Below are 21897 nucleotides of genomic sequence, written 5' to 3'. Positions count from 1 at the left end.
TCCACTACCAAAAATGATAAAAGTGAAGTGGGTCAAATTATTTGGGACGGACCAAAATAAAATACTGAGTCAAATTATCTGGGACGGAGGGAGTAACTTTTATCCAACTTATCACATGTCAATGTATCTATGATTATATGCTAATGTAAATATGATATGTCGTGATTTTACCCACATACATCTCTCAAATTCTAAACATATTACGATGTTATTGTAATTTTAACATAGTTGATCAGTTTGATAGAAAAGATATTACTCGCTGAATTTAGTGGTAATAACCAATCTGATCAATCCAAGATGTGCATGCATAACCAATCTGAATCCAATCGACCAAATCGAATTCAAGAAACATCAAAACTTGATAGGTGAAGTGGGAAAAGAATTGCTTTTCATATTAATATTTCCTCAATGTTTCAAATGCAGTACTTCCCAAATGTTGAAAACTAACACTATGTACTAACATGGGTTGGCTAATGTGCAAAACCCAAAACAACCATCTATTTACAAAACTAAAATATCCACAAATAAATATAGTAAGAACTAGTAATAATAAAATAATAGTACTAATGATCATCATCATTTACACTAAATTGGAGTGAGGCTGCCAATAAAAAGTGCCTCCCATGATTAAGAAGAAGCAGGAAATCAAGGAAGCAGATCATCTCCAAACAGGTAAAGCATCCGCTCCACCGCCCAGCTAGGCTGCTCCGGCTGCAGCGGCCTCACATCAGCCCGGCAGACAGGGCAAGTCAGCTTGTTGTCATAAGCCAGCCACCTCTCCAGGCAGTGCTTGTGGAAGACATGGCAGCAGTTGCGGAGCTCCCACACGTGGCTGCTCTTCCTTAGGCTGTTCAAGCAGACCGCACACGACTCATCGTGGCCATCTGGCAGCCGCTGCTCCATCTCACCGTACGTGGTGAGGGTGAGCCTCCCCTTCAGCAGCCTCAGGTTGGCCGCGGGAGACGAGGAGATGGAGCAGCAAGACGAAGGCATCAGCAGATTGAGAGCCAAGGAGAAGAGCCATCTTGTCACTGCAAATAGCAGAAATTGATCACTCACAGCCATTAGAACTGAAACTGATTAGCAAGTTAGAAAATGGAGGTATCAACTGCCAGAACAAGTATATATAGATAGAGAAGGGTAGGTGGGAGTGAAGCTACTTTGTGCTTTCCAACAGCCAGTAAGAAGAAATAGAGGGGCATGCCCACATTCTCACAGCTAAAGATGACAACTTTACAACCAAATCTTCATCATATGCTAATGACATCCACAATACCAAATGCGTCAAAAAGAAGGCATTTGCAGATTATACTTTTTCAAAAGCCTACACAGCAAAATTAGGGGAAAGCATAATCTTATCCAACAATTTTTGAAAGTATCTTTAAACGCCAGGATTGCTTTTATAGAAGAAAATGGAGGGGAATAATACTCTTTGATACGAGGAGACTTGTATAGGAGATAACTGCGAGAGATAACTGAGAAGATATTGGTTCGTTCGCGGGGGAGATTCCCGTCGAGCAGCCAACTATCGTAAAACTAGGGTTTTTGAATGATAATCTTGCAGGGAAAGTAAATAGCGTAAAAGTAAAAGACAAATAAATTGAAGGTAATTCTGATATATTGATTAATTGAAGAAAATAACAATGCCAATAACAATGTCTCATATTTATAATAGGAGTATTCTAACTTAATGAACAAGAATTAAACCTAACTTACCGAACAAGAAGTAAATATGCTAGAAAGATATGATAACGAAATACTCCCCTTGTCCCTTAAATTTTGTCACACTTTGACCGGGCACGAATTTAAGAAATATAATGAAAAGTGAGCTGAAAAAGTTAGTGGAGAGTGAGTTCTACTTTTATATATTAGTTTTATAATAAAATGTGAGTTGGAATGAGTTAGTGGAATATGAGGTCCATTACTAAAAATAGTAAAAAGTGAAATGTGACAAAATTTAAGAGACAAAAGGAGTAATTGATAAGATACGAGGGATATTCTTGAAGATATGCCTGTATTCCAAACTTTAGGATTCAATCTCATCAACCTGAAAACGCATTTGACGTTGCATCAAAGCATCAGATAAAGTTGCATGAATTCACCTTAATTGCCACTCCCTCCGTCTGCAAAATGTTGTCCACATTTGACTCGTCGCGGGTTTTAAAAAATGTGAAGAAAAATGAGTTAAAAATAATAATGAATGTGGGTCACCTCTTTATATAATCCCTTCGTCTGCCATTAAATATCTCATAGTTGATCGGCACGAGTTTTAAAAAATTGTTTGACTTTTTGAAGTAAAGTGGGAAGAAAAGTTGGTGGAATGTGGGGTGTACTTTTACATATTGGTTTTATAATAAAATGTGAGTGAAATGAGTTAGTGGAATGTAGGGTCCACTTACCAAATATGATAAAAGTGAAATGCGACATTTATTGGCAGATGGAAGAAAAAAGAAAAATGTGACATTTAATGGCGGACGGAGGAAGTATTAGTTTTATAATAAAATGTGAGGATAATAAGTTAGTGGAAAGTGAGGTGTATTTACCTGAAATGAAAAAAAGCAAAGTGGACAATATTTCGCAGACGTACCGAAGCGACAAAAGTGAACGAGGGTTTTATTACCGAAGTGACAAAAGTGGACAATATGATGCCCAGGGGCGGATCTAGTGTATATATATACAAGGGGAAATTGCCTCACCTGAATTATTCATTTATACAAAGATATATAGATAACATCATTATAATAGGATAGTGATAAAATGCAAACTTATATATTGTACAAACTCAAAACACCTCAACACAGCTTCAACACAGCTTCAACACAGTATCAACACAGTGTAAAATTTTAAGATTTTAATGTAACATAATATCAACACAACATCAATCATTGACTACCGTTGAAATTCTGTTGACATTTTCCTGATGTTTTTTTGTGATCTGTTGACATTTTTCAATGATCCAGATCATATTTTTGAGTTTGTATAATATTTAGAGTTTTCATTTGTTCACATTCCTATTATAATATGTGTATTTTGTATTACCTTTGCCCCCTTAGTATTTTAATAGAAAAACCTTTTGTTGCCCCATTTGGAAAAGAAATGAAAAGTCAGACATGTAATTAGGAGTAGTATTTAATAAAACCTAGTTATTTTTTGAAAAAAAACACAAAAGTTATTGAGTGTTAAAGATCCAAACGTGAGTCTCAACTCTGGAACTTGTAGACAAAAAGCAAAATAGTTAGGAAAGTATACAAAGTTCTTTGGCCCCTATTGTACAATTTCATGGCTCTGCCCCTGATGATGCCACTAATTATAGAAATTGAATATTTTAATTGTCAAATTATTATTGACTTAATTTTTTGTACGTCGTTACATAATGATTTATGTGACTTTATAAAGCATTAACCCCATCAATTAATTTTCTCATATTTAAAATGCAGATTTAAAGGTTTTGAATTTGAGAAGTTAAAAAGGTATTGTATTTGTTTTCTTTTAAAGTGAGAGGTTTTGGATGAGCCTTTAATTTTTATTATAAATATATGACATTTGGTAGTTTACAATCCATATTATCCTACCTTTTTTCCTTTATATTCTTCGTTAAATTTTCTACAGACATCGAATCCGATTTTAGGTTAGAACAATAAATGTACAGTCATGAGCATTATAGAAAAAAAAACGTATATAGTGGTTTTTGAATGAATTTCCAACGTGATTAGATTATCAATGCCATTAATTTATAGTTGTCAACTCATTGATTATGCTATGTATTAGAGCATCCGCAATAGCGGACGCACGCATGCCCTAGCCACCGGCGAGCGGCTCGGGCATAGCGGACGTCCACTATTGGATGCGGCGAACGGGACAGATGAGAGTGGGGCGGATGAGTGCACGGGCGAGGTCGACGGGAGTTAGCCGATCGCTCGTCCACTATTATGTGGCGTCGATCGGTGAGCGATCGGCTAACCGTATATTTTTTTTTATTTCAACTCTATATATACGGTCCGTTGCATTTCATTTCATCCGCACCACTTGTGTTAACGAGTTTCTCTTTCTCCTCTTTTCATTTTTCATCTATGGATACAAAATGGCTCATGATGGTGATATTGATCCGTCGCGGCGAATTGACGAAGAGTTGTGGGCCTATACGTCCGCGGAGATAAATCGGTTGGTGCAAGAGCACTTGCACCAACCGGAGCAGCCGGCGGTCCCCCACCCCATCCATCATCGAGTTGTAGTCCCCCGGGACCACCAAAGGTTGTTTGACGACTACTTCGCTGAGGAGCCGTGGATTGGGGAGTCCTTTTTATGGCGGCGTTTTAGGATGCAACGACCGCTATTTCTGCGTATCGTGTCAGCTTTAGAGGCTCGGTACAAATATTTCCGGTTCAGGGAGGATGCGAGTGGTAGACTCGGTCACTCGCCGATACAGAAGTGCACCGCCGCAATCAGGCAGTTGGCTTACGGAGGCGCGATCGACATGTTAGACGAATACCTTCACATAGGCGAGACGACTGTCCGCTAGTGTCTGCAGCATTTCTGTCGGAGCGTCATTCACATATTCGGGGAGAGGTATCTACGAAAGCCTACCCCTGACGACTGCCAAGGTCTGATGGATATGCACAGGAGGGTGCACGATTTTTCGATATGTTGGGCAACATAGATTGTATGCATTGGGAGTGGAAGAACTGTTTACCGCTTGGAAAGGGATGTACACAATCGGGTTCAAAGGCTATGGTTTTGGCATGCACATTTTTGGGGTAGTCGGGTTGAACAACGACGTCAACGTCCTCCAGTCGTCGCCTGGGTGTTGGTCCGGCCATCAGTTTCGTCGCCAACAACAACCAGCACGATGTTGGCTACTATTTGCCGGATGGGATATACCCTAAGTGGCCCGTCTTTGTGAAGAAGATCAGAGGCCCAACAGATCCAGTGAAAATTTACTTTGCGCAACGACAGGAGACGGCGCGCAAGGATGTGGAGCGAGCATTTAGTGTGCTCTAGTCTCGAGAGCAGCGGTAAAGGGTCCAACACGTTTGTGGTATACTAACTGCATTGTTGATGTCATGCACGCATGTATTATCATGTACAACATAATCGTAAAAAATGAAGGTCCAGAATGCACTGATTGAGCCGCTAAAGATGTTGCCGGTCCAAGCCACATATGGCCACCGCCAATGTACGAATGGGGATACCCCGAGGGGACGCCGAAAGGGTCCAAACATTTACTGATATGCGCTAACAAGAAGCTCATATTCGACTCCAACATGATATAATTGAAGAGTTATGAGCGCGTAGGATTGCACGTTGATATCTAATGTAATTTGTTTGAATCGTTGTTTTTTTTAAACTGTATTAGACTTTTTTTTAATTGTACTAGGTAAATTTTTTATATTTAATGAAATTATTATTGCACTTTTTCATAAATATTTTAAAATAAGATTAAAATTTATTTTTTTATATGTTATAGATTGTCTTAAAAATCAAATAAGTGGTACTCCCTCCGTCCCGGCTAAGATGACACATTCCTTAGCCAGCACGGGATTTTAGGAGTTATTGGTTAATGTGTTTAATTGGAGAAAGAAAAGGTGGGTAGAAATATTAAAATAGAGAGAGAAAGAAAGATGAATATTTTAACAGGGTAGGAAAAAGTGGTTGGGTGTATTAATTGGAGAGAAAAAGTTTCTAAAAAAAGAAAATGTGTCATCTTAATTAGGACAAACTAAAAAGGAAAACGTGTCTTTTTAAGTGGACGGAGGGAGTACAACTTTGACTCATCTTAAGGCAAACTAAAAAAGAAAACGTGTCTTCTTAAGTGGGACGGAGGGAGTACAACTTTGACCGGAAAGTGGCAATGCAGTGGACATTTGACTGCTTTTGGTTGGGCTCTCAATACACTGATTTTAATGGATTAGATGTTGATATGTTAACATCTATTGGCCTCAGTTCTCACTGCCATCGATAATCGCAACTCAATCAAATAAATACAGTTCTACAAAAGTAGTTAAAACTGAATCTATTTGAAATTATCAAAATTAGTGCAAAAGATTGGATCAAATAGTTGTTCAGTATATACAGCTCCCTTGCCAGAGTACTCAGTTGGAAAATAATTCGATCAATCAAGCTAATGAACCAGAGCCCATCATGAACTCTCAGGTAATAATTCCATAGGAGTATTTCAATTGATCTGAATGAAATTAGCAGGAAGAACTCAAATTGGATTTTCGGGTACTTGTATTTGAAAAGGGCATTTGATTTCGTCCTTTAAATTTCATCAATTTGATCAGGTGGTGGATAGTGGGCCAGTTTACACTCTGGATGAAGCTCTTTCTGGTGTGGGTTTTGGGAAATTTCAAGCTCTGGTGCTGGCTTATGCCGGCCTCGGAGCCATGGCTGAGGCAATGGAGGTGATGATTCTCTCTTTTATTGGCCCTTTTGTTAAAGCAGAATGGGGGCTTTCTTCAGCGCAGGAGAGCTTAACCACCACTATGGTTTTTGCTGGTATGCTCATTGGGGCTTATTTCTGGGGTATCTTGTCTGATAATTATGGTAGAAGGCAAGTTTTCTTCATTACTTATTCCTCAACTATAATGCTATTCATTCTTCAAACTTGTGTTCAGTTTGCAAGATATCTCGAGATTAAATATGTAGTGTGTTTGGTTCATGAGATTTAATCCTGCAACTCAATCTTAGATGGATAGTCATAGGATAATTAGTCATAGCTAACCCCCTTCAACTAAAATAATCTCACAACTCAATCCTAGATTATAGCTTGGTACTTTTTTATCTAGGAAACCGAACACCACCATAGTATATGGATTTCAATTGGTTCCCAATCAAGAGCACCTCAACCTGGAGATTACTTATCCTAACACTCCCTCCGTCCGATAAAAATAGAGACTTTGAGATTGAGAATGACAGAGTTTTAATGCAAAATTGGTAAAGTAACTGAGATGTGGAAAGAAAAAGTTATTGGAATATTGTTAGTGGAAAATGGTACCCACCTCATAAGAGAGAAAAACTTACCAAAAAAAAGAAGATGACTATTTTTGTGGGATGACCCAAAATGGAATAAGAAGATTATTTTTATGGGACTGAGGGAGTATTGTTTCGAAGAGTATGTGGCCTCTGTCAGCCTACTTCAGTTACAAGTGCTTATTGAATAATCTAAAATTTGATCATAACTTACTTCTTTAATTTAACCAGCTTTTTTCTATGGACTCTCTTAGAAGAGCTTTATGGCCATTGGAGAATCAAGTACAAACTTTAGTTACTTTGATTTTTTGTTGCAATGTTTTTTAAGTACCGGAACCGTCACTGACACTTGAATAATGTTTTCTTGGTCATCGATCAGGGTAGGCCTTCTAAGTGTTGCTGTGGTAACTAGCATATTTGCTTTCCTGAGTGCCCTCTCCCCGAATTATGTTTTGTTGATCCTCTTCCGAATGGTCGTTGGCATTGGTTTGGGTGGCGGACCTGTGTACTCGACCTGGTTTCTTGAGTTTGTGCCTGTGCAAAATAGGGGCATCTGGATGGTCATCTTCTCCACTTTCTGGACAATTGGAACAATACTTGAGGCTTCATTGGCATGGGTATGTTGTTGATTCCCTTGTAACACCCTATGCCTCTGTTGTTTCTTCGCATTTACCGTAGCTTCTGCAAGTGACACTATTGTTAAGTCGTGAAATTATCAGCTGTTTATGTGTTTTTGAGGCAGTATCTATTCATCCTGAAGTGAAGAGTCAAACACTAACTAGCAATCTCTCTCTTCACAATTTAAACAGATCGTCATTCCTAGATTGGGATGGAGATGGCTTCTTGCAGTATCATCAGCACCCTGTTTTGCAGCACTTGTCTTATATTTCTTCACAATAGAGACTCCAAGGTACCTATACATGCATGGAAAGATCGGTGATGCGCATGATGTCTTGAAGAAAATGGCAACGATCAACAAAACTGAGCTTCCGTCTGGCGAACTTGCTTCTGCGAAGATGAGTAACCTGAACGAGGATTTCACTCCTTCAGAAGGCACCCTATTACTTCATAACAGGGAACACGAGACCAAACCGGGATACTCCTCGATTTTCACTCTCTTTTCGCCAAGTTTAGTCAAAACAACCCTTCTCTTATGGGTGGTTTATTTTGGCAATTCATTTTCCTATTATGGTCTTGTGTTGATGACCTCGGAGTTAAGCAGTGGAGAAAGTAAATGCCACACGAGTTCGTATCCAGGCCTCTCGACAGATTCCAGCCTCTATATAAATGTATTCATCACCAGCCTTGCAGGTATCGTTGTATTGTCCTCGTTCGTTCCACCTCTCTTCTTCTTTACATGCATCGTCTAACTTGAGAAATTAATATGCAAATCACAGAGCTTCCCGGCCTTGTTTTATCAGCAATACTAGTGGACAAAATCGGTCGCAAGATGTCAATGGTGGTGATGTACTCATGTGGATTCATATGCCTTTTACCATTGATGTTCCAACAGCAACAAGTTGTGGTCATATCTCTACTGTTTGGAGCTCGATTGTTCATCATCGGAAACTATACCGTGGCTGGTATCTACTGTCCAGAGGTTAGTTGCCCCATTTTTTCCCTTGCGGGCTTGCAGCTCACTTTTCCTCAGAATAACATTGCTTTCGTGTTTTCAGTTATATCCGACATCGGTGAGGACAACGGGAGCTGGTGTTGCGAATGCTGTGGGGAGAATTGCAGGGATGATATGTCCTCTTGTAGCTGTGGAGCTTGTTTCTGGTTGCCATCAAATGGCAGCAATAACTTTATTTGAAATTTCCATACTTCTTTCTGGAATTAGTGTGCTTTTCTTCCCAATTGAAACCAAAGGAAGAAAGCTGAGCGACTCTGTCACACAAAATATATAGACTTGGTATATATCAACCCAAATATTATTCACATATTTACCACGATATCAAACATTCATGTTATAAAGTTGTAAGTAGAATCTGAGTTGTAGCCGATAGACTCTAGCAGCCGGAAGGTTCGAATACGTCCGGTTTTTCTCATATCTTTACTAAAGAAGGCGGTTGGAAACTCATCGGTCGAGATGCAATTGCCAGTGGCATCTCGCCAATTCCACCAGAAGTTGTTCTCGACCAGCTTTAAAATAGGCGCAATGGTCAACCAATAACTCAGGTTTTGGTCAAGCCGGAAGGGTTAGCCGCAGAGGAAGCTACGTGGATGGATGTCAAGGATGTATGCGGGCAGTTTCCGAATTTCAGCCTTGTGGACAAGCTCTTTCTGGCAGGGAAGCAATTGATGCCACTCAAACCGCCCAGCCGAAGCCTTGGCTGTGTACCGTCGCAGTAGTAGAAAGGTAGCAGAGTTTAATGGCTTGAATGGGGATAATTGGAGATGCTAGCTGTGATCATTCGCAGTAAAAGGCTGAGAGGATTGGAGGAGATGAAAGAAGAAGAGTTGGCTGTTAGATTTTCCATAGCAATAAAAGATGGTAGAGGAGGAGTTGGTTGTTATGCAGTTACACTTTATTTCCTTTCCCATTTAAAGATTCATTTTAACTCGGCATGGATGATAGGAAATTGTTCAACTTTGTGAATTAAAGTGAATAGAAAAAATTAGTGGAATATAGATTATACTTTTAGCATTAATTTTATAATAGAATGTGAGTGGAAAACTTAGTAGGAGCAGGGCCGGCATATCAAAAATGGAAAAAAAAATGTATCTTTAAATCGAAGACGGGAAGAACATCACATCCTTCTTACGCGTACCAGAAACAATCATTTGATCCTCAACGTTTTTTCCACTCTAAGATATACTCCCTTTGTCCATAAAAAATAGACCACATTGTGAATGACACGTCTTTTAATAAGAGATAAGGGAGAAAAAGTAAGAGAGAAGTAGCGATAGTGGAATGTGGGGTCCTGCCAGTGTTTAATTGTGTTATGTAGCAAATGTGGGGTCCTTTTTCAAACTTGGTCTATTTTTCGTAGATAACCAAAAATAGCAAACGTAGTTTATTTTTCGTGGATGGATGGAGTATATACAAACTCAAATATATTTAAATAATTCACCATACTATGGATGTGGGCCCCACAAAGATAAAACCAAATCAGATGTTCATTGTATCAGATATACTCCAAGTTTTGGGTTCTAAAAAAAGTAATCATTAATTTAGTTTCTCAATTATGGAATGACTAGAAAGCCCCTCTTATGTTCAGTAATTCCTAACGTTACTGCAGGAATTGAAAATGATGAGGGTAGGGGCGTAATCTTCCTCCAATTTCTTGATCCGAATTTCAATGCCTAGTTAATAAACCACCACCTTCGCCTGGTTTCATTTCCTGCAATCTCACTCTACAATAGTGCGGGCCGATCTAGGGTGGATAAGATTTGAAACAAACACACTGAACTTTGATAAATACCAAGAAGTGAATACAAATCGTACTATATCTAAAAAGGTGAACATGCCAAGAACATAGTATTACACAACATTGACCAAACTTAGGTAATTATGCTCATATAATTGACATATTAACAACTAAGGCAATGTCCAATCATTTACGCATACTAAAATCCATCTTAATTAATTAACCAAATTCATTTAACTAAATTGACATACAACAAAAATTGACCATACAACAAAAATTGACCAAACTTATGTAATTAACTCAGATGATTGACGCATGAACAACTAGATAATGTCTAGTGATTTTTTAGACAAACTCGAGGTTGTTTAAATCAGAGCTGTGATCGATTGTTAACTTTCTTAATTTGCTAACTTATACGCAATGCATTAAAAATATTAACATAATGACATTAAAATGTCAACACATAATTTAGTTGACATTTCAATATACTGTGTTGACATTATGTGTTGACATTTTAATGTCATCGTGTTAATATCGTTAATGCACTGCGTTGATAAGTCATCAGAGTTAACAACTTAAACATTAGCAATATAATGCACCCCATTTAAATCAAGTAATTAAACTTAAGTAATTAAATTGACTAAACTACACGAAATTAAACTCATACTTCCTTCAACCCACAAGAATATGCATCTTTCTTTTTTTAGTCTGTCCCACAAGAATATGCAATTTCCAATTTCAGAAACTTTTTCTCTCTATTGAGATGAGACTCATTCTCCACTAATACTCCTCCGTCCGCGAATAGGAGTCCAGTTTTTCCATTTTAGTCCGTCCGCGAATAAGAGTCCCGGTTCACTTTTACCACAAATGGTAGGGTCTCACCTTCGACTAACTCATTTCACTCACATTTCATCTAAAACTAATATATATACAAGTGGGACCCCTATTCCACTAACTTTTTTCCACCCACTTTTCCTAATATTTCTTAAAACCCGTGCCGGCAAGGAATGAGACTCCTATTGGCGGACGGAGAGAGTAATATTTTTATTACTTTTTCTTTCTATCTCTCTTACTTTTTTAATTGTGCATCAAAACTCGTGTTGAATCCAAAGTGCATATTCTTGTAAAACGAAAGGAGTAATTATGGGAGAATAACCCATTTTAAGTCATGAAAGATGATTGACGCATGAACAGCTAAGATAATGTCCAGTCATTTAGACAACTCAATGCTATTTAAATCAAGTAATTAAACTTAACTAATTAAATTGGCCATACTACACGAAATTAACCAAATTTATGTAATTAAACTCATATAATTAATGGAGAATAACCCATTTTAAGTTATGTGAATTGACTAAACTGATACTATAATCAAAACCAAATACATTTATATTTGAACAAATCAAATCAATTAATTAAGCTATAAGAGCGAAGTGACCATTTAGAAAGTAAAACTGTTAAAAGAATATATCCCTCTGTTCCCTAAAAATAGGAACTTTAGAAATGACAAGTATTTTAATGTACAATCGGTTTAACATGAGAGAGATAGAAAGAAAGAGTTTTAGTGAAAAATGATCTCATCTTATTAGAGATAATTAAAAAAAAAATTTAAAAAAATTTAAATTTTTTTAGAAGATATACCATAAAGAAAAGAATTTCTATTTTGTAGTAGATAGAGGGACTAGCCCTCCGTCCGCGAATAGGAGTTCCGGTTGGCCATTTTCATTCGTCCACCATTAGGAGTCCCGGTTAGATCATTTATCTTGGGAGTATAAAAAATGACTCCACTATTCCCTTGATTTAGAAGCTGCAATTAATTTTAATCCACTTTGATTGCAATTTCTCACACTCTCTTAATGTTAGATTTCATTATTCCAAAGAATAAAGCAAATAATAATATAAATGGGTCCCACATTCCACTATCACACACTTTAATTATTACACTCAAACTTTTCTTAAAATCCGCACCCAACTCAACCGTGACTCCTATTCGCGGACGGAGGGAGTATGTTTAACCAAGCTCAAATACTAATCTAAAGCCCATTAACCCATTTTTAAAGCCCATTATTAACCTATTTTTATGCATCTATAAAATATTAAAATGTGTTGTGTTGTTCTTTATTCAGTTCATCATCCTCACTATTTCAGGTACTCATTCTTCTATCTAGAAAATAAGTAAAACATAAATAGTACCATTTTTTTGGCAATTTCTCAAACTATCTGTGTTTGTTAATAGTGCATGCGTATATCCGATTTGATTCTGGAATTCAATCGGAACTCTTTTACACTGCAAAATAGGTTTTGGATATTTATTTGAGATATCTTACATCAATTTACTCACTTTTTATTTTCTACATTGTAACTAAGAGATGTATTTTTCATCTTTGATAGCTCCATTGCCGTTAATTTCCTTCTTTTCGGCTCTATATTGTAGCTAAGACATGCATTTACCATCTTTGATGAATAATGATTAATTCTCAATGGTAAACTTCCCCTAATAATTTATGTTACAGATAAACTAAGCTGTAAATGACACAGATTTTAATACACAATTGATAAATAAGAGAGAGAAAGGAAAAAATGTATTGGGAGTAGTGTAAATGGAGTGTGGGACTGAGATCCATATTATTAAGAATATTTAATTGTTTAAAACTTTAGAAATTGGTATAATGTTGTTGGACGACCTAAAATGGTAAAACTAGTCTATTTTTTGTGGACGGAGGTAGTATGATTTTTTAGATAGTTGTTTGTTGTTGTTTCTTCTTTAGAAGGCTGAGGTAGTATGTTGTTTGTTCTTTTCTTTGAATACTCTTTTACTATGTCTAATTCACAACATATGTTGCTGATAAAATGATGGAATTGCACCTAACAAGTTATTTTGCAATTTATGATGTTCTGATTCTTGATGGTGCAGATGGGAGATTCTGAGCATGTGTACTCTCTGGATGAAGCACTTGCTATGGTTGGCTTTGGTAAATTCCAAGGTCTGATGCTTGCTTATGGAGGAGTTGGTTATATTGCTGATGCAATGGAGATTATGATTCTCTCGTTTATCGGGGCAGCAGTTGAAGCCGAGTGGCATCTCTCTCCCGGTGAGAAGAGCTTGATATCAACTGTGGTGTTTGCAGGGATGTTGGTCGGGTCATACATCTGTGGTGTCATATCAGATACTTATGGACGAAAGTGAGATGCTCGAACTTATCTACTAGATTCGCATTTAATTTGATAGTTGATTGATTTTCATTCAATGAAGTACAGGAAGGGAATCCTATGTCTTGCCACTGTTACATCTGTTGCTGGGCTGTTGAGTGCTTTTTCACCAAATTATGCGTCGTTGCTCATATTTCGTTGCTTAGCTGGAGCAGGCCTTGGCGGTATGCATACGTTCACCACATGGTTTTTGGAATTCATCCCGGCACCAAACAGAGGTGTCTGGATGATTGTCTTTTCAAGTTTCTGGACAGTTGGAACGATATTTGAGGCCGGTCTTGCATGGGTATGTGAATCGAACACCATTCGCAAAACTAGAATTGAAACCTTGAAACATGTTTACTACTGCTATCTTTTTGCAGATTGTCATGCCAAAACTTGGCTGGAGGTGGTTACTAGCATTTTCTTCGGTACCATGCTTCATCATCCTTCTCTTGTACCGTTTTGTACCGGAATCTCCAAGGTTGTTGTGTATGAAAGGAAAATTCGAAGAGGCTCATCATATTCTGGAAAAAGCAGCACGTGTTAATGGGACAACGCTCCAGAACGGGACACTTGTTCTTGATCACATCAGGGATAACGAGTTTGCAGAACCAGAAGATGCCCCTGGAATAGATGAAGCAGACAACCACAAATCCAGTCCGTCTCCATCAACATTTCTTCTCATTTTTTCCCCAAAACTAATTAGAGCAACCCTTGCTCTGTGGTTTCTGTTTTTTGGGAATACCTTCTCGTACTATGGTGTTATACTGCTGACGTCCGAACTGAGCGGTGGTGGAAGTAAGTGTACGCCAACCAACGCGCATTCAAAGCAAAGCCAACACGCAAACCTTTATCTCGATGTTTTTATTACCAGTTTGGCAGGTAAGACCGACTAAATGTATTACACTGCGCTTACTAGGATTGTTCAGAATTAGGCTGACGACATGTGTTCTTTCAGAGGTTCCCGGCCTGATCGTGGCAGCTTTCATTGTGGACAGAGTCGGTCGCAAGCTTTCAATGATAATCATGTTCGTGGTAGCTTCAATTCTACTCATTCCTCTATTAACTCAGCAGATTGAAGCTACCACCACAGCTCTGCTCTTTGGAGCTCGTGCGTTAGTGTCAGCAACGTTCATAGTTGCCTGTATTTACGCTCCAGAGGTACACTTTTTTGATAATACTACTATATTGTTTAGTGAAAAACTGTTGCATCATCATACGAATGTTATGCAAAACTGTAGGTAGATGTCATCTTTATAGAATGAATTGTTATCTTTTCATTTTTATAAGATACCATTTTTTGTCGTATGGCACGTCTGGTTTTTTGTTTTAGCATGTTAATTTGTTGTTGGGCAGGTATATCCAACTAGCATAAGGGGAACTGCTGTTGGACTAACGACTGCTATCGGGAGAATTGGGGGCATGATATGCCCCCTCGTAGCAGTAGCTCTGGTTGCTAAGTGTCACCAGACATATGCAGTGATTCTTTTCCAGGTTGTGATTCTTGGCTGTGCTCTCAGCGTCGTCCTCTCCCCGTTTGAGACCAAGGGTAAGAATTTGGTAGACGTTCTTCAGAATGAATGATCTCGTGCAGATTATTTCGATCTTGTGTGTTCATATGATGATTGTTGTAGATTTTGGTGTAAGGTCTACAGAATGCCCAAGTAAATAAAATCGCAGATGATTTATTTGTAATTTCGCTATTTCTTCTAGTTATTCTTGGATAAAAATTCTATTTATTACTATTATCTAAATATGTTACATGTGCGGCAACTGAAGAAAAACTATTGCATTTTAGATATGCATTTTCTTGTCAAAAATGTTACACTTAGTAGAACTTTGTACAACTACTATTGTAGATTTTGTAATTTGTTTTCTCCTTCAATCGTCGTAAATCGTCTGCTCTCTCTTCTTCTGTGATACTTATCAATGAACTCATTTGTACAAAGAAGAATTACAATGGAGTCCAGCTAATCTATACGTTCATTTTCTCCAATTCCTTCTGTTTCAACAATTCCTATGACATAGTAACTGATAACGATAACTAAATCCCTCTTAATGACATTGGCTTCTTTATGTCATAGTAGTAGCTATCATAGTGACAGGATGCAAATAATATACTACTAGGAGTATTTTATAAAGGGTAGATTTTGTGATTTTGTCACTCGTTTGAGGTGTTTATCTAAAAATGTCGTACCATTTTGATAATTATTGTTTAGTATTCATTATTTCATTTTTTAGAATAAATTATTTTGTAAAAAGTTTATGGCGACCGGAATATCAATATGGCAGTTGAAATTACACATCAATTAAGTAATCAGTGTGTCATTTCGGGTATTCAACGTGTAATTTGAGTAATCAGCGTGTAGTTTTGGTTGTCACGTTGATATTTCGATCGCAAAAAATTTCAGCATGACATCTTCCTCCAAAAATGAAACTATGGGTATTAAATAATAATTGCCTCAACGATTTTAGTCTTTGGCTCATGCGAAATTGGTAGGGAGAAGTCATAATTTCATATCATATTCTCGAAGAACAACAAACTTCCTCACATGTTAACATATTCAATTCATCATCAATATTGGCGGCCAAACCTCATGAAAAGAAATGTTGGTAATTAGTTCCATTTCAATTCATCATCAATTTTATAAAATATTCATCAGTCATCACTGTTTTAAGCAATAGATAGAGCCAAGGCCTAATATCGTAACGTTTTCCATCTTATCATCTTTGTGGTCCTTATAAACTTATTTTCACTGGAGGTCCTTAAACTATAAAATAATAATATTGTAGTATGAAAATTTCCATTTCACATTTTGACATTTTTGACTCGTTTTGGACTAAATGATGCTCAAGTCATCTAACAAACTTTAGACATTTTATTAATGGGCAGATATTACACCAATTTTGGCCAGTTCAGCTTTTTAGTAGTATGAAATTTATATATCGTGAAAAAATACATCAACTTTTAATTTGCAGTAAATTTCACATGATTAAAATTTTTAGCAAATTAAAGTTTATGTATTTTTTTTAGAACATTATAAGTTTATCCTACAAACTACGTCATTTAAGGGAATCAGCATGCAGATGACATAGACGTACTTTTTAAGGGAATCGGCAATCAGATGACGTAGACATCCCAGTGTGCCACTTATATGATTAAATTTTGGTGAATTGATTTTTGTGCAAATTTACTACGGTCTACGGAGTACTATCTTTGTTCAAAGTGTCGGTGCATATATTTTTGGCACTTATTTTAGAAAATTATAATAAATAATTAAAGTAAGAAAAAAATAATGTAAAAAAAACTCTTACTTACTACATGGCATTAAAAGACGAATTCTCTAAGATATCTTAACTGTAAAATGAAGCTTTGAAGTTTTTTTTAAAATTTCTTTTAGTTCTTGTCCAATAAAAAAATACTATTAGCATCTATTTCGGGTCATTTTAACTTAAATAATTTCAATAATTTTAAATATATTTTTTATATATTATTAAATCAACTTATTTACAATAAACACATACATTAATAATTATAATATAAAATATACTCCCTCCATCCCAATAAATATGCAACATTTGCTTTTTGGCACATGATTTTATGTAGTGTTATTTTGTGAGTTAATGAAAAGAGAGTAGAAAGAAGAAAAGTAGAGAGAGTATTATTTCCATTTTTAGAAACGTTTCGTTTTAAATGGGACAGACTAAAAAGGAAAACGTTTCATTTTAAATGGGACAGACTAAAAAGGAAAACGTTTCATTTCTATGGGACAGATGGAGTATATTCTTCATTTCTTCTAATTTTAGTTTTATAATTTTTTCACTTATTATTCATATTCAGATTTTTTAGATTTTTCAAAATTAGAAATTAACGTAGAAAAACTATATGCCATTTTCAAATATAGATACCCTGCAAGAATTATTTAAATTTTTTTATATAAAAATAATTATTTTAAATATTTATTATCTAGTTCGACTCCATGATATTTCGTTTTTGGATCACGATGGTAACTGGTAAGTATTTATTTCAGTCCCTGACCATTTGGTTAAGGATTGACAAGTCCAATGTCATTCGACCGTACTCTTTGGATTACTTTATTTCCAATAGTACTACATAATCTCTCGTGCTGAAAATTAAATATTTGTATTTAGTAGGACGGATGGAGTATTGTAATTGATTTTTTTTTTGCATATCAGAGCTTAATTCTAGTGCTTTTTTTTTTTCTTTTTTTTTTCCTATACGAAGTTTTATTAGAATAATACTGAGGAAATATGGAAACCAATGTACTGTTAATATAAAAAATTGTTGACCGATCAGGTGCCGTGTGCAACATTCCTTTGTCAACGGAGGGGATACCGAATACTCCTTCTCTAACTGTAAGAACCCCTCTTTGCTTATGCTTCTCTTCTCGATTCTTACTGCTAATTGGTTCATCACTGCTGCTATTACGGCAATTGATGAATCTTAATTCGTTGTTATGATGCAAAATGAGGAGAACTTGTATATGATTCTCTCTGGTTGAGCGGAATATATTCTTCCGACATTTACATTGACAGTGCACTGACGACGCTAGAAATTAAGTTCATTTTCTCCAGATTCATTCACCGATTGTTATGATTTTGCTAACAATTCAAAAAGAAGACAAAATGTGCAAAGTGTGAATCTTATCTTATTCATTTTCCCAGTTTTTTTATACTAATGATTAATCCTCAACGGTAAACTTCCCCTAATTTATTTATGATCATGTATGATTTTTTTTAGGTTTAAATTTTTCCACCATATCACATGAAGCATTTTGCAATTTTTTATGTCAAATTCAGAGCATATGCAACTCTTTCCCATCTTCTCATTCTTGATTGTGCAGATGGCAGGTTCCGAGCATGTGTACTCTCTGGACGAAGCACTTGCTACGGTCGGATTTGGCAAATACCAAGGTCTGATGCTAGCTTATGGAGGACTTGGTTATATTGCTGATGCAATGGAGATTATGATTCTCTCGTTTATTGGAGCAGCAGTTGAATCGGAGTGGCATCTATCTCCTAGTGAGAAGAGCTTGATATCAACTGTGGTCTTCGCAGGGATGTTGGTCGGGTCGTATTTTTGGGGTGTCATATCAGATGCTTATGGACGAAAGTGAGATGCTCGAACTTATCTGCTAGATTCTCATTTAATTTAATAGTTGCCTTGATTTTCATTGAATGAAGTACGTCCATTTCCAGGAAGGGAATCCTAGGTCTTGCCACTTTTACATCTGTTGCTGGGCTATTAAGTGCTTTTTCCCCAAATTACATGTCATTGCTCGTACTTCGTTGCCTAGCTGGAGTCGGTCTTGGGGGTATGCATACCTTCACCACATGGTTTTTGGAATTCATCCCGGTACCAAACAGAGGTGTCTGGATGATTGTCTTTTCAAGTTTCTGGACAATCGGAACAATATTCGAGGCCGGTCTTGCATGGGTATGTAATTGTCACTCTTCTCTCTTGCTCTTGAAACCTTGAAAGTTGCTATCTTTTTACAGATTGTCATGCCTAATTTTGGCTGGAGGTGCTTACTCGCAATTTCTTCTGGACCTTGCTTCATCGTACTTCTCTTGTACTGTTTAGTACCAGAATCTCCAAGGTTTTTATGTATGAAAGGGAAATTTAAAGAGGCTCATCATATTCTGCAAAAAGCAGCACACTTTAATGGGACAACGCTCCAAAACGGGACACTTGTTCTTGATCATATCAAGGATGATAACGAGCTTGCAGCACCAGAAGATGCCCCTTTGCTGTCCCCGATAGTAGATGAAGCAGACAACTACAAAGGCAGCCCATCTCCCTCATCACTTCTTCTCCTCTTTTCTCCAAAATTAATTAGAACTACCCTTGCTCTATGGTTTCTATATTTTGGGAATACCTTCTCATACTATGGTGTTATACTGCTGACATCTGAACTGAGCAGTGGTGGAAGTCAGTGTACCCCAACCATGTTGCACTCAGAGAAAAACGAAAACGCAAGCCTTTATCTAGATGTTTTTATTACTAGTTTGGCAGGTAAGACCGACTTTGATCTGACTAAAAGTTTTACAGCACGCTTACTAGTATTTTGATTAGGCTGACGGCAAGTGTTCTTGCAGAGGTTCCTGGTCTCATTGTAGCAGCCTTCATCGTGGACAGAGTCGGTCGCAAACTTTGCATGATAATCATGTTTGTGGTGGCTTCAATTCTACTTATCCCGCTATTAACTCGTCAGAATGAGGCTACCACCACAGCTCTGATGTTTGGAACTCGTGCATTAGTTTCAGCAACGTTCATAGTTGCTTGTATTTATGCCCCAGAGGTACATTCCATATATCCCGTCATAGTTGTGGCGTTTCGTTTGGGCACGGAAATTAAGGAATATATAGTTTAGTTAGTTCAGTGGAGTGAAACTAAGTAAAAAGATAATAAAGTAGAACTGAGAAAAAAATAAATAATAGAAGTGGGAGTAAAGTAAGAGAGATTATGTGTTGAAATTTTCCATAACGGGAAGTGACTCAACTGTATTGGACGGCCCAAAAAAGAATACGAACTGGAATAGGACGAAGGGAGTATATCTTTTTTTTGTGAAAATGTTGCATGATCAGGTTGTCACCATCCAAGGAATGTTATGCAAAACTAAAGGTAGATGTGATCTTCCTAGGATAAATTGTTATCTTTTTGCATATGTATAGGATTGTTACTTGAGAGACCATTATAGGATAAATTATTGTCTTTTGGCACATCTGGTTTATTGTTTTGGCATCTTGATTTGTTGTTGCGCAAGGTATATCCAACTAGCATAAGGGGGAACGCTGTTGGACTAACGTCTGCTGTCGGGAGAATTGGAGGCATGATCTGCCCCCTCGTAGCAGTAGCACTGGTTGCTAATTGCCAGCAGATATATGCAGTTATTCTTTTCCAGGTTGTGATTCTTGGCTGTGCTCTCAGCGTCGTCCTCTCCCCGTTTGAGACGAAGGGTAGGAACTTGGTCGACATTCTTGAGAGTGAATGATTGTTCATATCAGTTAGATAATATATGTTCATGTGATGTGATGATTGTTGTAGACGTTAAGTGTAAGGTCTTGCAGTTAATTACTTATGCTGCAGAATGTGGAAATAAATAAAATTGCAGAAGATTTATATATAACGCCCCTCTCTATTTCTCTGTATCTCTCATTGTTTTCTTCTGCAATCCTCTCTTTCTTTTTTTTCCCCTTCAATCTTCACCCTTGTCTTCTTCAATTGTGTGCTCTCTTCTGCTCATCAATCGTCTATGAATAAAACTTGTTTCGGTTTCGCAGATGGGGAAAGTTTATTCGATTGATTGATTTATTTAACTATTGAAAAACTTCTCCGAATATGGTGGTGGCGTATAAGGGGAGAGATTATTGTAGAGGCCAAGTCGTAGCTGCAAAATGGCGGTGTTGAGTTGTTTAAGGCAGAGGATACAACTCAAGGATTCAATGGATACAATCTCAAGCTTTCATCGGAATAACTTGAGTATTGTAAACTTAGAACGAGTGAAACCGATGAAGACAAGAACTTGAATTGCAAAACGAAAAGTAAACATTATTAATAGAACGAATCAAGAGAGAAAATGGATCGGGAATGGTTAAGAGAGTGTTGTGTGTGGTAACTACTCCATCTGAAGACTCTTCTCAACAATATTCTCTCTCATACTTTAGCATTTATCCAATTTAACTATTTATTTTCATTTTTACAAAACGAATATGCAAAAGTGACCGGGACTCCTAATGGCGGACGGAGGGAGTAACTTATAACAAACAATACACATTCAAATATAAAGCCTCCAATGGTTATCAAGATCAACAGTCAGGACTTAAGCTCCTAAGATCGGCTCATCCGATGATCTCAGCAGCGCTCGCGTATTTAGCCTTCATGTCTTAGTTCCTTTGGCTGTGGTCGAGCTATCACACTACTACAAATATAACACACACTCAATAGAGCCTAGGAGACGTGATCAACTTATCCTAGGTGTAAAGTTCCACGATCAGTATTCAGCTGCGTGAGAGCATAAAATCAACATGTTCTCGATAAATAATGGAAATCAATTAGACTTTAGGATTCATGTGAACAAGCAACCCGAAACAAGCTAGGAGTAGTCTTCCCTCTTTATCGTGATTCCCTTGCATTTTTTTTTCTTCTCGTTTTGGCCTCCACTCTCCTCTTGATCAAAAATCCAAAACTAAACTATTTAACTGCTTTTTAGTTAGGTTTACTAGTTTTAGCAATTAATCTCCTCCATGTGGGTTCGACACCTTTTATACTGCATTGCACGTCTATATACTTGCAGAAATAGTATTTTTAGGGAATTATTATTTGTATTGTGTACTTAACTTA

At 37.0% G+C, this 21897-nt stretch overlaps 5 protein-coding genes across 8 annotated transcripts; 4 read left to right on the top strand and 1 right to left on the bottom strand.

Annotated features, from left to right (window-relative positions):
- Positions 1–370: 370 nt before the first annotated feature.
- On the bottom strand, positions 371–1109 carry LOC125191199 (brassinosteroid-responsive RING protein 1-like). Its single transcript, XM_048088708.1, has one exon. It carries the CDS (start codon positions 1063–1065, stop codon positions 646–648), a length of 420 nt encoding a protein of 139 aa, XP_047944665.1. The 5' UTR covers positions 1066–1109; the 3' UTR covers positions 371–645.
- A 2972-nt stretch (positions 1110–4081) lies between these two features.
- On the top strand, positions 4082–4519 carry LOC125189549. Its single transcript, XM_048086816.1, has one exon. It carries the CDS (start codon positions 4082–4084, stop codon positions 4517–4519), a length of 438 nt encoding a protein of 145 aa, XP_047942773.1.
- A 1408-nt stretch (positions 4520–5927) lies between these two features.
- LOC125191366 (organic cation/carnitine transporter 7-like) lies at positions 5928–9542 on the top strand. Its single transcript, XM_048088912.1, has 6 exons — positions 5928–6150; positions 6282–6550; positions 7349–7586; positions 7779–8280; positions 8367–8569; positions 8646–9542. The coding sequence occupies exons 1-6, from the start codon at positions 6139–6141 to the stop codon at positions 8874–8876; spliced, it is 1455 nt and encodes a 484-aa protein (XP_047944869.1). The 5' UTR covers positions 5928–6138; the 3' UTR covers positions 8877–9542.
- Positions 9543–12997: 3455 nt separating this feature from the next.
- On the top strand, positions 12998–15286 carry LOC125187823 (organic cation/carnitine transporter 7-like). Its single transcript, XM_048084468.1, has 6 exons — positions 12998–13062; positions 13255–13523; positions 13599–13836; positions 13913–14414; positions 14491–14693; positions 14889–15286. The coding sequence occupies exons 1-6, from the start codon at positions 13030–13032 to the stop codon at positions 15114–15116; spliced, it is 1473 nt and encodes a 490-aa protein (XP_047940425.1). The 5' UTR covers positions 12998–13029; the 3' UTR covers positions 15117–15286.
- Positions 15287–17811: 2525 nt separating this feature from the next.
- LOC125190974 (organic cation/carnitine transporter 7-like) lies at positions 17812–20705 on the top strand. 4 transcript variants are annotated; one of them, XM_048088414.1, is made up of 6 exons: positions 17812–17909; positions 18398–18666; positions 18753–18990; positions 19053–19569; positions 19653–19855; positions 20321–20705. In XM_048088414.1, the coding sequence occupies exons 2-6, from the start codon at positions 18398–18400 to the stop codon at positions 20546–20548; spliced, it is 1455 nt and encodes a 484-aa protein (XP_047944371.1). In that variant the 5' UTR covers positions 17812–17909; the 3' UTR covers positions 20549–20705. The 4 variants fall into 4 exon arrangements, with proteins under 4 accessions (XP_047944371.1, XP_047944373.1, XP_047944370.1 ...); XM_048088416.1 differs by lacking the exon at positions 17812–17909 and adding an exon at positions 17925–18109; XM_048088413.1 differs by lacking the exon at positions 17812–17909 and adding an exon at positions 17925–18188.
- Positions 20706–21897: the final 1192 nt, after the last annotated feature.

Source organism: Salvia hispanica, chromosome 5, assembly GCF_023119035.1.
Source record: "Salvia hispanica cultivar TCC Black 2014 chromosome 5, UniMelb_Shisp_WGS_1.0, whole genome shotgun sequence".
Taxonomy (NCBI): Eukaryota; Viridiplantae; Streptophyta; class Magnoliopsida; order Lamiales; family Lamiaceae; genus Salvia; species Salvia hispanica.
The sequence above is the reverse complement of the archived record's forward strand: the minus strand, read 5'-3'. Positions and strand labels throughout refer to the sequence as shown.

Coding starts and splice junctions, on each gene's coding strand:
- LOC125189549 (XM_048086816.1), top strand. CDS start 4,082: ATGGCTCATGATGGTGATATTGATCCGTCGCGGCGAATTGACGAAGAG.
- LOC125190974 (XM_048088413.1), top strand. CDS start 18,147: ATGATTTTGCTAACAATTCAAAAAGAAGACAAAATGTGCAAA. Junction 19,570..19,652: donor TTTTATTACTAGTTTGGCAG/GTAAGACCGACT, acceptor GTGTTCTTGCAG/AGGTTCCTGGTCTCATTGTA. Junction 19,856..20,320: donor CTTGTATTTATGCCCCAGAG/GTACATTCCATA, acceptor TTGTTGCGCAAG/GTATATCCAACTAGCATAAG.
- LOC125191199 (XM_048088708.1), bottom strand. CDS start 1,065: ATGGCTGTGAGTGATCAATTTCTGCTATTTGCAGTGACAAGATGGCTC.
- LOC125191366 (XM_048088912.1), top strand. Junction 6,551..7,348: donor TCTGATAATTATGGTAGAAG/GCAAGTTTTCTT, acceptor GTCATCGATCAG/GGTAGGCCTTCTAAGTGTTG. Junction 8,570..8,645: donor CTGGTATCTACTGTCCAGAG/GTTAGTTGCCCC, acceptor TCGTGTTTTCAG/TTATATCCGACATCGGTGAG.
- LOC125187823 (XM_048084468.1), top strand. CDS start 13,030: ATGGTAAAACTAGTCTATTTTTTGTGGACGGAG. Junction 13,524..13,598: donor TCAGATACTTATGGACGAAA/GTGAGATGCTCG, acceptor AATGAAGTACAG/GAAGGGAATCCTATGTCTTG. Junction 13,837..13,912: donor TTGAGGCCGGTCTTGCATGG/GTATGTGAATCG, acceptor ATCTTTTTGCAG/ATTGTCATGCCAAAACTTGG.